General features: G+C 43.1%; 1 protein-coding gene across 7 annotated transcripts in view; it reads left to right on the top strand.

The window, feature by feature from the left end:
• The window catches only part of DIP2C (disco interacting protein 2 homolog C), a 292,492-nt gene that overhangs the window by 194,581 nt on the left and 81,087 nt on the right, over window positions 1-16,824 (top strand). For all 7 annotated transcript variants that reach the window (XM_083466596.1, XM_083466595.1, XM_083466591.1 and 4 more), the window contains 5 exons: window positions 8,072-8,203; window positions 8,900-9,019; window positions 9,389-9,586; window positions 12,526-12,617; window positions 16,509-16,619. In XM_083466596.1, coding sequence (XP_083322722.1) covers window positions 8,072-8,203; window positions 8,900-9,019; window positions 9,389-9,586; window positions 12,526-12,617; window positions 16,509-16,619 — 653 coding nt within the window. The remainder of the gene's footprint in view (window positions 1-8,071; window positions 8,204-8,899; window positions 9,020-9,388; window positions 9,587-12,525; window positions 12,618-16,508; window positions 16,620-16,824) is intronic.

Here is a 16,824-nt window from a genome sequence, read left to right as displayed (position 1 = left end):
CTCTCTGTTTCCTCCCTTTCCTGTGCCTCTGCTCCTGAACCCCTGACACTTGCTGTCAGGAAAATGCGCATTGCTTTATAGCTTTAGAATAGCCCTCTAACACATGTGAAGAGGCCAATTGTAAAGAAAATGGCAGCAGGAGGCCCATGTTTATCCCTGCCCCTGTCACATGGCTCATTTTGCTCCCCACCATTGCCATGTTAGACACGACTTTCGAGGCAGGAAGCCTGCATGATTAAGAAGCCTAAATGGCCAGGATTCTAAACCACATATTTAGGCTCCCTAGGTAGAGCAAGCACCCTGCTTCAGAGGTTATGCCCAGCACAGTAATGATGTGGGTAGGAGTAGCTGCACACCTATGGGGACAGAGCTCAATGTGAGGAACTGCAGCAAGTAATGGCCTGATGAGGTCTAATGTTAACCCTCGTTGATAAGCACAGAAGAAGAGTCCTGCTGAGACCTTGGCTTATCTTGTTCAGCATCTTGTTCTCAAAGCAGCTGGCCATATGGGAAATCTGTAAGCAGGGCATGAGTGCAACAGCACTCTCCTCGATTGTGCTTCTCAGTAACTGATAGCCAGAAACATCCTTCTTCTGAAACTGAAGGTATTGACATTGAAGACAACCGTGCATGTCTTTTTTGTGTGAACCTTTGGGACTGTTATTCTTGGGACCTTGTGTGCCAAGTCCATCTCATTCATGCTCAAGTACTGTTTTAACTTTGCTGAAGCATCCTCAGGATGGTCCCACATTTTCTTACATTGACAGCAGGTTCTTATGCCTCCATGCACCACAATTAAATTGAGGGGAACTGCTTCTAGGTAATTACTAGAGCTCAGTTCTGTTTGACCAATATTACATCCTCCATGTAGTACAGAGAGTAGTTCAGCAATTGTTGTTGGCAGCGAATTTCCATTTGCAAGTTAACCTTTGAAACAGATGCATAATGTTCCAAACAGAAATTAAAACAGAATTAGCAGAGAATTATTGGAACAAGTTGCCAGGCCCAACTTCCACGCATGGTAGTTGCATAAGCTTCGATGCACAATTTGTCAAAAATACCATGTGTCAAAGTATTGCTGTGGCGTCCCATATTTTTAGTCCTTTAAAATGAAAGTCAACACTAAAACTCCTAAACATACTAATACTAAGATTCCCTTACATCAGAAGCCTTGGTCGTGCCTTAAATGAATACATACATTGGACTCACTAAGATTATATCATTATATTGAGCAAGAGTAGGATCAAACTCTGCTCTCACCTCACTCTCAAAAACCCTCTGAGGCTTCTTCAATGACCGTATCAAATTCTAACCAAGGTAGTGGGATAACATAGTTTTCATGTCATCTTTGTTTTGCTTTATTTGTATTGCTCATGTACATGCTGGAAAGGCAAAGGACCAGTGCCAAACTGCCTTTTGAGGGTGGTCTTTCAATAAGCACATTATTTTGTCACATTATTCTTGTTTCCCAGCACCACTTATCTTGTACCATCCAAGCTCTCTATCTCTTACTTCTGGGTGGTGCCCACTGTACGCACCTTGGTCTGGAGACTGGGAATAGTGGTGGGATATGCTGTACAAATGAAAGAGTGCAAGCTGATTAAAAAACAGAAAACATGGTCAAAAACACAGAAGTTGAAGCCAGTTAATGAGAATTGTTGGAATTTTAACAGAGCAACGAAGGTAACGCTTTTGGTAGTTAGTGACCATTGGAAAAGCAAAAGTATGGAAGTGCCATTGCTAAAAAAGAAAGTATTGGATGACCAAACCTTGTTTCTTTAAATGAGCTAATTTTAGACTGCGAGTAATGCTTTGTTCTAGTAACTTGAATTAAAAAGTGAATTCCCAGTTCCCAGCAGTGTTTATTTCTGGTAATGGAAAGGTGGCTACGCTCGTCAAAGAACTGTAGAGCTGGCAGACACCAGAACACCTTTTGGCTGGCTCAGAAGTTGGCTGGATTCTTACTTTATTTTTTTCATGTGCAAAATGGTTGAATCATGTAACTCCACTGAAGGTGGGAACTCTGTCCTATGAATTGAGGACAACTTCTTCTTTTTTACCCCCCCCCCAAAAAAATTGATCATTTGAATGAAACAACATTTAAATAATTCACCATTCCCAGTGGCCTAACTATTCTCCTATATGAGTATTTTTAGTTGCAAATTACTGTGGTGACTTTATTGTATCTAAATACAATATGCCCCTATTTTGGCCCAGTCGCTGCTGCACCACACTTCTCCTAATCTGCTTACCTAAAGTACCTGCCATGTGGCAAATTAATAATCTTTCTTCATCCTCCCCCCTGCATCACTCAGGCCTGACATGAAATGAGAGCCTGATTGGCAACCAAACAGAAGCAAGATGCAATTGAAGTATTTAATTTAATTCTGCAGCGAATTGTAACTTATTCCCCTAGTAAAATGATGCAGACCATTTTGATCCGGTGGCAGAAATGTCTGTAGTTCTTGTTGGAGAGCAGCTGTTTGAACTTGTGGGCTTGCAGATTGAATTTATTGAAAGGGACCGGGATATGGGGCAATGCAAATGAATATGCTTGTGAAGGGAAGATGTACTTTGAAGTCTTACAGCTGTCACTGTTCCTATATTTATCATCAACATATGTTGATCAGAGTCATTTTTCTTCTGAAACAACTTAATTTTACTTAATGGGCCTGCTGAGCTCTCGTAGCGGAGGTTGAGTCCTCAACGTAGCTTGGCGGCTACCCTCTCTAAATGACTTTTTATTTTGGATCTGGTAGGTCATCTTAAAGCCATTTAGGCAGTGCATACATTTACAGAGTTAATTTTCTCTTTCCGATATGCAAAACATGCAAGACACAATTTCAGTGACAGACGCAATATGCAAAGTGCATTCTCGCCCACCACCGCATTTTTTGTGTAGTTCAAGAGTCACAGTGAACAGGTGCAGATGGGGAAGTTTGCATTCGGTATTCCTCCTGCTGTTCAGAAGCTTGACCCTTGCGAAAAGTCATAGTTCAGAAGGAGGGATGAGTTCCAGTCATTCTTCCAGCTACATCATGGTTGACGGTGGCACTGAACCACTTGGCTAACTTCATCACTTCTTCCAAGCTTTGTAGCTGGTTGCCCTGCCAACAAACTGCTACTAAGGAATGGTTTCGAGTAGAAGTCCCTCTTGTTCATCCTACCATTGATTGGGAAGAACAGAAGGCAATTCCACATAGCTTTTTATAGACAGCATGATCCGTGCCTGCAGCCTTTAATTTAATCTTATTTTAAAGTAAGATACTCTCCTTCCTAGAAGTAAAGCTGGAGCAAACTGTGCAGACAACCTTCTAAGCAATTTCTGTAAGATAAGCAGATCTAGTTGCTCCCACCTTTCAGTGTCTTTAGCCAATGAGTGAAGTCTGATTGACAAGTGCATTGTTTTGACTATAAGAATTGTTTTCTAGCCTTTAGAATTTCCATAGATCCAGAGACCTCCTAATATTGCAAAGAGGCTTAGACATGCCCAGGGGATGCTGGTCCATTTGGGTGAATGGGGCACTGTCCCACTTTGCTCAGCCTACCTGCAGCCTGCCCCCTACCTGCCTTCTTACAAACAGTCCAAGGGATATCACTGTCACTCAGCTGTCTGCCTAGCCTTTTGCTTTGCCAGTTGCAATGGGCACATGCCACCTCTGCATGAGCTGAATTCCAGGTACTCGTTAAGAATTCGCTGTATAGTTAACTCACAGTACAGTAGTATATAGGTCTACTCAGAAGGAAATCTCTATGTTTAATGGGGCTTAGTCCCAGGTAAGAAAGCACAGGATTGCAGCCTCGGCTTCCTTGTGAGGAAGCTTGGGGGAAGGTTCATGGTGAAGGGATCATTATCAGTACAGAACTGAGCAGAACTAAAATATAAGCAGCTTGCATCGTCTCCTGAGACAAACGGATGCCAGCAAGAACTTGCTTTAAAGTTATTTTATAAAAGGGGGGGGTATAAATTCAAATAATAATTTTGACACAATCAAATTGTAAATTAGAGAGGGAGAGTGAGTATAGCGTTAAAAAATCCTGTTGGTTACCTCGGTGATTTTGCTGTTGGGGCAGAACATTGGAAAATAGGAGAAGGCTTTATTTTGTGTTGTTTTTTTAACAGAGCAATTGGGGGGGGGGGGGAAATACTGACCACGCCTACTAGCCATGATGGCTACTCTCTAGGTTCACAGCTGGAGGCAGCAATGCTTGTGAATACCTGTTGCTTGAAACCACAGGAGGGCAAAGTGCTTTAATTCTTTTTGCTGGTTTCCCATAGGATTCTGGCCTGATCATTTGTTTTTTAATGGAAGCAAATTGTTCTGCTTTCCACGGACCCTTACTCCTAGCGTCTACAGCAGTGTTTCCCAACCTTTTTTGGGCAAAGGCACACTTGTTTCATAAAAAAAATCTCGAGGCACACCACCATGCCAGATGGGGAAAGGTCACTTTTTACTTATGTAAAAAAAAATAAAAAAATAGTAACAGCATAGAAGGTAATGGTTAGGCTAGCATCCCTCTTCCAAACACCAGGCGTGCTTCTTTCTCGTCACGTCCAGCCTCGCTCGGTTCCCCTTCGTTCACACAATTTCTATCGGCCCGTGCGAAACTTGCGTGCCCTCCTCGGCTCTCCCCTCACCTCGCGCCCTTGGGCTTATCTCCTCTTTCCCAGAGCGCGCTTTCGGTGACCAACTCAGCGGAATGCTCCCCTCTCCTAATGGTGGCTGGGCGCGTCCGTCATCGGGAGAGGGGTGGGATCTGCGGGCTGGGCGAGAGCTTGGTTGGCTGCCTCGGGATTTGCGCCTCTCTTCGGGTTGCGCAGTCAGGCGGCGGATGTGCGAGAGAGGGAGAGCCGGGCAGGTCGCTCCTCTCTCTTTCCCTCTCTCCGCCCACACGCGCCTCCCCCACCCCACTCCGCCCGAGACAGCGGCGGGGACTCTGAGGCGGCGGTCAGAGCAAGAGCAGACGCGGGCGGGGATGGTGCGTGTCGGGGAGGCGGTGGCCTTTGCCGCTGCCACCGGCAGCGGCACTCTGCTGGAGGGGCGCCTGAGATTATTGGGGGGGCAGAGCCCCCCCAAACGAATTTTTGAGGGGGCTCGGGCCCCCTCAGGCCCCATGGAGTCGGCGCCTATGCTCCTCGCCGCCGCCGCCCTGCCTCTCGCCGCCCGACTCGCCCGCCTCCCTCCCACGGCACACCAGGCAACGTCTCACGGCACACTAGTGTGCCGCGGAACACCGGTTGGGAAACACTGGTCTACAGGGTTATGACAACTCCGCTTAGGAATCAGTCCCCTGTGCATATTAACCGAAGCTCAGTCAGCAAAGCACGCCGAAGCTCACAGTTGAACACCATTGGAACTTCTGCATCTAAAACTCAGGCCAGGTTAAAACTGGTTGAAGCTCTGGAACTGTATTAATGCGGGTGGTGGGAAATGAGCAAAACAATGATGAAATAATTGAGTTTAAAATGTGAAATTCCACGGGCTTAGGGTATTTTCTTTCTTTCTTTTTCCATCAAGATTGGCAAACAGTTTATAGCTTGTCTGTTTTCCGAGAGATGTACAATTTCAGAATACATTTTTAGTTCACAAAAGCTTATGCCATAATAGATTTGTTAGTCTTTATGATATCACAAGACGTATTTTCTAGAACCTTATATCATGTATGCCTTTTTTGGGTGGGTGGGTGGGGGAGAAGGGACACATATTTTGAGAACTGCATCTGGACCCCCAACCACTTTAATCTGGCTTTGGCATAGTTTATTATTCCTCACAAACCTGGGAGTTAAAGAGTAATTCATCATCAATGTACAAAGGCAATTTGTCGCTGTACATAAATAGCTGAAGCTCACATACTTGCAGGAAAATATTTCAGGTATCTTGTACAGTCATTCCATTCATGTGCACTTTGAAGTGCTCCTCATGTTTTTGAATCAAGCTACTCTTCTTCCAAAGATGGCTCTTAAAGATTGTAACAAGAAATAACCTCAAATAGATATTCAGGCTAAATGCACCCACTCATGATGCAAAGGATGATTGCAGAATCTTCCTCCAGTTGATTCCACTCTAGCTATTTTCTCAGTAGGCACCTGTAGACCGCTGTTGGCAGGACATTTCCCATCTTGCCCTGTTACATCTGAATTCACCTCTGTGTGAATTGTGTTGGATCTATTGACACGGATGCCTTGGAATATATTGTATTGAGTAGGCAGACGTGTCTTAATCCCATGATTTTTGCCTCATTGCTTTGAATGTTTATATCTTTCCTCTCCTTTGGTATTCTCTAGGCAGCCAACCAAACAAAAATTGCACAAAGCAATTGGAAGCGAGAAGCCCATGCCAAATAATTATAGGAATCATAATGCGGTTGAAGAAAAGAACGATTGCTTGTTTTATGTGTTGTTGTCCCCACCGCCCATGATCTGGGTCACCAGCAATGATGGCAAAGGGAGGGAATGGTGTGATTAGCTTGAGCTAGAGATGGTCTCCCTGCAACGACTTGATTCCTTTGAGCGCTGACGTCTTGACTCTATAGATAATGGAGCATGTATTCCTCTTTAGAGATCTATGCCTTGGTTAAACTCAATGGCAATTATTCCTAATGGTTTCAGTATGGCTTAGGGGCATGGCACCATCTCCTCTTGATGGGATGGCACTTTTGATCACTTAGCCTTCTGAATAGGAAACTTGTTTAAGCATGAGATGGTGTCGCTTCCTGCCTCCTGTAGCTATGCACATTCAAAAAAAGATGGCGCAGAGAGTGAGTGCAAGCCGAAAAGCGGCCGAGGGGAAAAAATTAATTGGGAAAGCAATGGTGGGTTACTGAGCTGTGAAAGGAGAGGATTAGCTTGCGAATTGTTTAACAAACGTCACAAGGCAGGTCACTCACCAAGTCGTGCTGGCTTCTGGAAATGCAGCCTGTGCTGTTGAGAAAGAATCAAAATAGCAACTGCGTCTAAAAATAGGCTAGTGGCGAGCCTGATGCTCTCGGTCCACACAATTCATTAGGACGATGGCAAAAGTCGTAAGATCATCGAGTTGGAAGGGACCTCACAAAGGTCCTCTAGTCCAATCCCCTGCAATGCAGGGATCTCAGCTAAAGCGTACAGATGACCAAATCTGTTTATGTTGTCCTACCTAGCCTAACACATTTTTTTATTCAAAATGCAATCAAACTGTGAAACTAGGGCTGCAACCTGCCCTTGTTCGTATGGAAGTGAGCCCCAGTGATTCCAGCAGAACTTACTCCTAAGTAGGAGGAGGAGAAAGTAGGAACTTACTCCTATGTGTGCCTAGAAATTAGAGTCTTAAGCCGACACAAAAGGTATTACTCAGTAAAATGTAAGAACAAGAGTCTTCTATCACCTTAAGAACTTAACCAGTTTACTATGGCACATGGGCTAGAGCCCACGTCATCAGATGTGCATTCAGTTGTTGTGTTACTCTGAACACATCCCCTCTGACCACCACAACCGGGTCATACCACAAACTCTTTTTGCAGCTACCCTTGGTTTCAGAAGCTGTTCGCCATGTAATAGACAACAATATATTAATGTTTTAATTTTAGATGGCTGGTTCTCTCCTATACCCCAGCTTCTTCCAGTCTAACAAATAACTAATGCATCTTAAAGTATGGGTACCTGAAATTATTTTTAGTTTAACGTTTATCCCGTTTTCAATTCGAGGAACGTTCTTTTTCATGGCTACAGACTCTTGTGCAGCTTGAGTGCATAACTTGTGCACCATGAGCTGGAGAGTGCTGTCGCTATCAGGTCTTGCTTGTGGGATTCCCAGAGGCACCCGGTTGTCCACTGGGAGAACGGAAGAGACTAGATGGGCCTTTGGTGCGATCTGTCAGGGCTCTCCTTGCGTTCTTGTGGGCTTTAAGTGTGACTATTTCCATCTGAATTCCTGAAACTTTGGTTCTACGTCACATGCAAAAGTGTATTAATGGTAACAGCATGTTACAAAAGTGTTAACTTTATAGAATGGATGTTTGGATTGTGTAGAAAGACAACTTCACTCAAAAGTATGTGAAGAGATTATTAAAAGGTTTGAATTTATTTCCTCAGAAAACCATTCCGCACCTCCAGATGTTACCACTTACACCTCAGAACACTCAATACAAGTAGAAAGACCACAAGGTTCAACATCGAGGGTGGCACCAAAATATGGAAACGCTGAACTTATGGAAACTGGCGATGGTAATTATGGCTTGTAAAAATGATGTAGGAGTTCATGAACCACAGGAGGGAATGTTTGGCTAAATAGGCCATTTAATGAGAATATTCCCCCCCCCCCCAAAAAAAAAGTTTGGGTGAGTTCACATTTCTGCCAAGAAGATGACCAGGAAAGAGAAGAAAGTGTGAAATGTCTGTGTTCGGCGTGTTTTTAAGTACTGGAAGGAGAACCCCAGAGACGTGAAAAAAATCAGGAAAATAACAAGTTGTTTCATAAGAGTACCCACTATAGCTAGTTAGTGAAATTGCTTACTTGTTAGAGGTGTTGGAATTTTCTTCCTGGACCAATTAACAGGATTTTTTAAAAAGGCAGACAGTACCTATATACCTAAACCCAAAGTAAGTTTATATCTACAGTGGGAGGCATATATGATTTTAGATGTCCAGTGACAGTGGACCTTGGCTCGACCACTCTTGTAACCCATGACTAGCAGTTCCCAGGTATAAAGGTCATGGCAGCAAAAAGGCTATTCGCCATTTTGCACAGATGCTGCTCATCTTGGAACTTTGTCCAGCCCATGGTAACAAGCTGTCAGGTGTGTACAACTAGCTAACCTGCCTATTCGAATTTGCCTTCATGTTGATATGCTTTTCTCCTCTGCTTGGAAATTGGAGGCATGCCTACAGCTTGAAAACTTATGTCAATTTTCTTTTCTGCAGGAGTTCCAGTAAGCAGCAGAGTATCGGCAAAAATTCAGCAATTGGTCAACACCTTAAAACGACCCAAACGGCCCCCATTACGAGAGTTCTTTGTAGATGACTTTGAAGAATTATTAGAAGGTAAAATAGTTTGACTGTCCTGACCAAGTTTTTGTACTGGGTTTGTAAAAGTACTGTTCATTTTGTGTGCTTGAATAAATGTTTTACAGCAAGTGAGCTTGGATTCTGAACTCAGATTTTAATTGCACAAACTAGCTTTTTTTCATTTGATCTGCCAGCCTGGTGTGTGTGTGTGTGAGTGAGAAAGGAGCAGTGTGGTTGCAGGGTAGAGTATGGGAGGTGTACAGAAGAAGATCAGAAACCAGGAAAGAGTTGTTTCACATTGCATGTACATCATTTGATTTCTCAAAAGCAGATGTTGACTTATCAATAGGCATAATAAAGCATGGCATTAAGAAACATGAAGTAACGCTCTCTTACAACTGTAAGTTCAACAGCCAGACCCAAACCAACCAAAGCCAGAGGGAGCGCAGATGTTGGCGATGCGTGGAGAACAGCTGGGCGTGGTTACGAATTGGCCTCCATCTCTTGAAGCAGCATTGCAACGATGGGGAACCATTTCCCCCAAAGCTCCTTGTCTAACCACTATGGACACCAATGGAAAACCACTATATATTCTCACTTACGGTCAGCAACCTTTTGAATTTCCTTGCCCACTCCCTATTCCCCAAGTTAAGAAAGTAGAACTCTGTGTTTTCCTCTTTGATCATTACGAAATATGCATCTTGCACTTCCTTAGGTCACACACACACACACACACACACACACACACATATATATATATATATATATATATATATATATATATATATATCTCACACTATTGTGGGTTTTTTTGAGGCTATGTACTTAAACATTTATCTGAGGGAGTAGAGCCGATGGGAAAGTAGGTAGCTGATTGGAGGGGGGCATACTTTGACTTTGTGAAGCCCTATGCTGGATCCAGTACTCCCCACTTAACAGGCTTGCTAATTGCAGTGATTGGCATGTGGGGTGGGGTAAAATCTCCTTGAAGTATTCTGGAGAGCCTGTGTCAATTGGCGTTGAAGCACAGGGCTAGGATATTAGTCTGATTCCTTATAGAGATGTCCTTATTAATATCTAAGGTTGGCTGGTTTTCTTTCGTTGGATTTTATTGAAATGCAAGTTACCCTGCAAAGACTTCCCATCCCTGAAGATGTGCAAAAGTCTTGAGTGTTGTGAGTGAAATAATTGATATAAAAATTCAAATTTCAAACCATTGCAAGGGTTCAAGAAGCAGTGAGTCATATGCACTGCATACTCTTCACACAATGTGTCTGCATACGCATACCAGCACAGAAATAATTAGTGAGACTAATGTGCACACTGTCCCTGAAGTAATTCCTTCTGCCTTTACTCAAATGTACAATTATCTGTCTGAAATACATACTCCGTAGCCGCCTGTGCAGTTACAGTTTTGCAGAGGCTGCTATGGACCTCAGCGCAGCACATTTTGCTTGTACAGTGTGAGTTGGGCTACTCTTGGGCCCATCCTCTTGGCACTTGGTAGCAGGGACCAATCCTCGCCCAAGCCATGTCCTCTTCTAGGCGTGGCAACCTGGTCATTCCTTATTTAATGCTAATGGAATTGGAACCAACGTCCCAAGAGTCATATGATGCAGACCATATCAATAAGCTGTTGTGTTTGTTGTGATACTGAAAAAAAAACAACCATTGACAATTATTTGCAGCTGTCTTTTGGCAAACGTGGAACTGCTCTACATAGGTTTGGTAAGAGTATTCTGGTTTGCTGTGGCTGAGTTGGTGCCGTGTGGTGGTGACAATCCTACTGTTACATTATACCGGAGCTAATTTTGTAGTTTGCTTTTCCTCTGGCACACCTGTCTGCCCACAAGCGCTACTCGGGCAGCCTTTACACTTAACACATTTGTGATAAGGCACTAGTGAGGAAATGACCTGGCCAGAAGGCTTTGTTCCAAATGACGCAAAAGCACCTTAGTCAACCTCTGCTTTTTAAGAAGTCTGGCAGACTTAACAGTCTGAAAGTAGGGTTACTTGGGATCAGATGGAAAACAGTATGTTTCCCCTATATACATACTAGGGATGGGGCCTGCTCTCTTCAGGTAAATGATGCCAAGAGCAAGGTTGGGTTTTCAGAACTCGCTGAATTGCATCTAAGTAAGAGCTAGTAATCTGCAAACATGCTATCGCTTTGCTTGGCTCTGCTAAGAGAAAGTGTGAAACTTCCTTAGGCCGCAGTGCTTAAGTAGAGGAAGGGCTGAAGCTCCGTGGCTGAATTCCTGGCAGTCTGCTGCCAGCCAGTGCGGACAGTCCTGTCTGCTGCCTGGACCCAATAGTCTGACATGGTATATGGGAGCTCCCAATGTTTCTAAATGTCCATCAATTCGAATTAAAATTACTAAAAATTCCTTAGAGCCAGTCTAGACATTTTGAAAAAGAACAATGTTGACAACTCAAATGGAATATCTTTTTTTTTTGAGTACACTACATAGGGAACACACATGTAGAAAACAAGCATCTCACAGGCATGGCTCCCTAATATTTATCGGAGGAGGTCCTTGACTATCTGCCCACCTTGTTCTGAAGCAAGTACTTGTACCAAAACTGTTTCGTGTAAAGAGCTTTGTCTCTCTTGAGATGGTCTGTTTCCTCATGCTGTACATACAATTTAATTCAGTAAAGTTAAGAGGAACTCAGCATTTCTTCTTCCCTAAATTCTGCTTGCAAATGTTTGGTTTTATTTATTTATTTTTGAAGCATTCCATTGTTAACCTTCTGTAGCCATAGGCTTCATCGTGAAAGGCACCGCTTGGAAACAATCACAGTTTGGTGGGGAAAGATTTTGGCATTTTGTAGGAAGTGGAAATAACCTGTATGAATGTTCTCAGTAGGCTTAATGACATTGATCCAGACTAAAGGTGACTAATGCGTTGGTTATGGCCACAATTGAATCTGGGCCAAACGTTGCTACCTCTTGAACTTGTATTGGCACAGTCACAGAAGAACATTTTCCTCTACGCAAGCCATGCTCTTACCCAATTTTCAGAACAGCTTGCTCAGGAAAAATCCCCATTAATTTTGCCCTTCATAAGTAGCCACGATACGGCTTGCCAATAGGAAAGCGGCTGAGAACAAAATAATTAACTGGGCCAGGCACACTGAAACCGAACTGACTCACTTGTGCTGACAAGACAGCAGTTGCATAGTTCTCCTGCTTTTCAGCTCCATAATATAAATGGAAGTTTCCACTTGGCTATAAAATTAAATTGAATTACAATTAAAATGGTAGTGAAGTTATGGTTCACCAGTTTCCATCTTCTCGGCACACCCTTGTTCTATGCCTGTCCTCTTTACTATCAAGTTTAGCTTGAGGATTGGAGTGATCATTCTGTGATATTATAGCAGGAAGTACAGTGTTTGTGGTATGTTGCACATTTCTCTGTTGGAGAACAATAAAGGCTTTCAGCAAATGGGTGCGCAAGGTGTGTTTTGAATCATTTTGGAATGAAACTGTACAGCCCCATCTTAATGGGAATACTTACACACAGTTGTTTTGTGAATAGGCAAACTGTGGACCCGTAGTATGAAAGTCGCATACAACATACTACATAAATTGGGCACGAAGCAAGAACCAATGGTGCGGCCAGGAGACAGGGTAAGTACCTCTGCTTTCGTTGCAAGCCTTAATAGTATGTCACGTTTGACATCAAAGACACATAGAGGTGAAAGCTATGTATTTGAGTTGGGGTACATAGTGAATCTTCTAACCTTGGAGCAGATCAGTCAACTGTCCGTGTTTTAGTTCTGTGTCACACGTCTAAACGATCGTGTCCTATTGCTCACTAACGGTTGGCTGGTTGCAGAAAATTTACCTCAGAAGTCTATTTATGGTCAAAAAAAAAATTCCTTTCTCTCAAACAAGCTACTCTGTGACACAAAGGCTTCCCTATATGAAGAGTGTTTATCATGCGGATGAAATTAATTTTGGTAATGGGGCTGTGCGTATTGGAGACCCCGAAACAATGGCGGCCTTGTGAAGAGACCAGGCTTGAACTAAGGAATGCTGCTAGATAATTATTAAGATACTAAGCAAAACTGGTTAAAGAAACAAAATCCTACTTGAAAGTAGGGAAAGTTGGCATAAGAGCATAGCTACTTTGGGGTTGGGGGTGCCAGGAGATGCGTTTTATAACTTTTAGGCCTGTCCTCATCATTTCTGTTCAACTCTACAATGACTGGGTGGGTCACAGTCCAGAGAAGGGGTACCTAATGTGGAATCCACTGGTTGCTACTGGATTTCACCTCCCATCAGCATAGGCTGTGGTCAGGAAATGTGGGAGCTTTAACTCAACAACATCTAGGAGTCTCCATGTTGGCTACTGAGTTCCAGAGCTTCTCTCATGAGTGTGAGGCACACACTTGCCTCAGTTAAAAAAAATGGGGACAGTTTTCCATGTTTCCTTAATGCTGAGGGGAGGCGTATATTCTGCACACAACATGCTTCTTTAAAAATTCCTTTAGGACCATTCTTCTCCCCTCCCCCCTTTAGGATCTCCTTCATGGAAATCCTTTTCTTAATACATAATCTTTAGGTTCCTTACATTTCCCTGCTTCAATGCAGAAGCAAACAAACATGTCTGCGTTATTAAATAAAATATGTGCGGTGGGGGGACATTTTGCACATTTGCCTTGATTTTGCATATTGTGATGTGAGCGCACTTTTTGTATAATGTTGCCAGCTAGGCTCGTACGCTGCACTTACTTCCTTTTAGCAAAATTCTCTGATATACCCATGCAATAAATATCCAGTCTCCCCCTGCCCAATAAAACAGCGAGGCGATCCTGAAAAACCAAGAGGCTCACTTTGAAGACAGTTGAACTCACAATATCCCTGCCTAAAGTCCATTTTTGCCTGTTTCTGCTAAATACTTGTAAGATTTGGTTTTCTTCAAGTGAGTTTTCACTGCCCCTGTATTGCCAACTTGATTTTCTTTTAATTTATACTCGCTGCTCAATTGCCTGTCATTGACTGACCTCAGCATCCAATATTTGCTTTCCATTTTTCCATGTGACACCACCTCTGCTGCTTGCTTCCTATCCCTTGCTGGTGTCTGTCACTTTTTTTGGTTTCCATCTATCTCCTGTACACTCCTGAAGGCTTCTGTGCATGAACTGCCACCCACCCACCCACACCCACACCCCACGTCAGTGCCAAAATTGGACCAGTCATCAGACACATTCGAAGCTGCTCCTATACGTGCGCGCACACACGGATACAGACAATTCTCTTTTCCTATGTGCATCATCCTGATGAAAAAACTACTTATGGCAATAAATGCAAAGTAAAAAAAATACTGTAGGGGAAATAGTACTGAGAGGTACTCTCTGCATTGGTTGCCTTTGAGGAGCTTGTAGTTCATGATGGTAGTGCCAATTGCTGGGTTTTTTAAGGAGTTCTGCAGATAGCTGCCCTGATCACATCAAGCCTAGGGCAAAATATGAAAGCACGTCCTCCCGGGATCTCCAAAGTCTCACTTCCTGTGCATAAGAAGCCTTAAGTCTCTGTACAGCTGTTTCTTCAGCCCAAATTTGCACAAGAACGCTCATTATTCCGTATAGAAAATTCTCTGTTACTGAACGTGCTTATTTTTTAAAAAAAGTCCCTGTTTCCTGTAGGTTGGGGCAAGCTGCCTTCTAAATAGGAAAAACAACAAAAACACCCGCATACATTCAAAGCAAGCGACTAACAGCAATATGCTAAATTTCTGTGCACACAGAGTCCCTGCCTCCCAGCTTGAGAGCATTTTTCTAAATGGCTCCATTCAACAAAGCTGGAACATTGGTGGTACTGCTAAGCTTTCGTTGATGGAAGTTGGGCAAGTGACTGGCATTGTGCAAAGAGAGCCCTCCCAAAATAGTGAAAGGAACAGTTTTAAGCTCTGAGGAGTTTCCTTAATCCCATTGGTTTTACCCTTCCCCCTGTAGTCTCTTGCAACTTCATCCCCAGTTATGGCATAGGTACGGGGATTTTTCTTCCTCTTCTTCTACCCTTTAAGCTACTTAACTTCAGAATGCTGCCCTTGTACTTGACAAGTGGGCTGGTGGGGGGCTGGGGAAGCTGGTTCGAGCCTTACAGAAAATAAATTATTTCCTCATTTTTCTGTTCATAAGTAATCATAAAGAATTAAACTAAAGAGAACTGTGGGCAGATGTTGAATTTAAATCACTCTCTGCTTTGGCATTTAGCCAAGACGGGTCTACGGAATCTTTCGTCTTGATTTATGACAGTGTTTAAGTCTCTAAGCCATAGCAGTAGTGGGCTGAAGCAGCTCCCAGAGAGAGTAAGACAAGGGAAGCCATGTGGATGACAGCACAGCTAGGTTTCCCCCCGCTCTGTGCATTTCCTTTGATGAGGATTACCGGGAGTTAGAGTGAAACTGGATTTTTTATTTTTACTTCATTATATCCTGGGGCAGGTTATAACATACATATACCAAAACATTAAAAGGTATCCAAAGTTCCCCTACTGATATAAATCTTGCTTTCATTTTACGGAATTTCCAAAACTAAATTTCCCATGCATAGGCACCATCGCCCAGCTTGCATGATCTCTTGCTCCCTCACCTGCCTTTTTAAAGGCAATGATAATGGCGCCAAGTCAGGCCATGCAGACTCCTTTCCTGAAATGTGGCTTTTTGTGCATGGCGAAGACGAGGAGGTGGACAGCTTCAACATGCAAACATGTGTTAGTCCAGTGCATGCTCCTGAGCCTTGGGCACTAAGAGGAAGGCATGTGTGGAGGAGCTCAGACTTTGTCAAGGCTCTGTCTGAAGTCAATGCCTTAAATACCATGCTACCATTTTGAGAGCATCTCTTCACTATCCCTGGTCCCCAATGGAGACATCCAGAAAGGAGAGAGGGCAAAATTGTGAATGTAAATTCTAATTGGGAAGATGCTGGGGGGGTGGGGTGGGGGTGCGTTCCTTTTGCATGAGCTTGATTAGAAATGTGATTTTCAACAAAGAAATAGCATCCTCTATGAGTCATTGTAGGCAGGCAGAGAGTTTATCGATTTGACCTTTGGCAAATGATCAAAATGAAAGCATAATGCAGGTATTAGTTGAAACCATGGTGGGTTTAAAAGTAGATGCTTTCCCGCTTTCATTATTTTTGGAAGAGGGTCTGTTGAAATGAGGGTGGGTGTGTATCTTCTGTCGAGTTATATTATTGACCTTGAATGAAACTGTTTGGAAGCGTACCATCAGAGCAGTTTACACCTTTAAAGTATAGCTTATGCACCTAAGCCAAAGATATCAAAGAAACGTTCTTGTTAGAAGAATTGGTTTGACTTTATGAAATCCCATCTCCTCTACCCTTCTCTCTTTGTGTTTTTGATATCGATCACTCTAGAGAGGCTTCCTCTCAAAAACTAAAACACCAAAGTGAAGTTGTGTGTCATACACATGAAATGTTTCTTGTGCATTATCTAAAGGTTGAAAAATGTGTTGGGAGCCTCTGTTTAATTTCCTTCCCTCCTCTTTTGCAGGTAGCACTAGTATTTCCCAATAATGACCCTGCTGCTTTTATGGTAGCATTTTATGGCTGCCTGCTTGCAGAAGTTGTCCCTGTACCTATTGAAGTGCCACTTACCAGAAAGGTAAGAGAAACGGTTTCTTGTTGTCTTTGTTACAATTGCTGTCAGAACAAATTGCCAAATGACATGCCCGTCTGAGTAGGTCATGCGTTTTGGGATAAAATGGAATCCTTATGTAACTTATTTTTTTATGAAAGGTCACCCTCCTAAACATGCTCCAGTTATTCTTTCTTAGCTCTGCTGGGTGTCTTCTAGATTTTACATTTTG

This window comes from Podarcis liolepis, assembly GCF_965112155.1.
Source record: "Podarcis liolepis genome assembly, chromosome: 12".
Classification (NCBI taxonomy): domain Eukaryota; kingdom Metazoa; phylum Chordata; class Lepidosauria; order Squamata; family Lacertidae; genus Podarcis; species Podarcis liolepis.
Note: the sequence above shows the minus strand (reverse complement) of the source record. Positions and strands in the feature narration are given on the sequence as shown.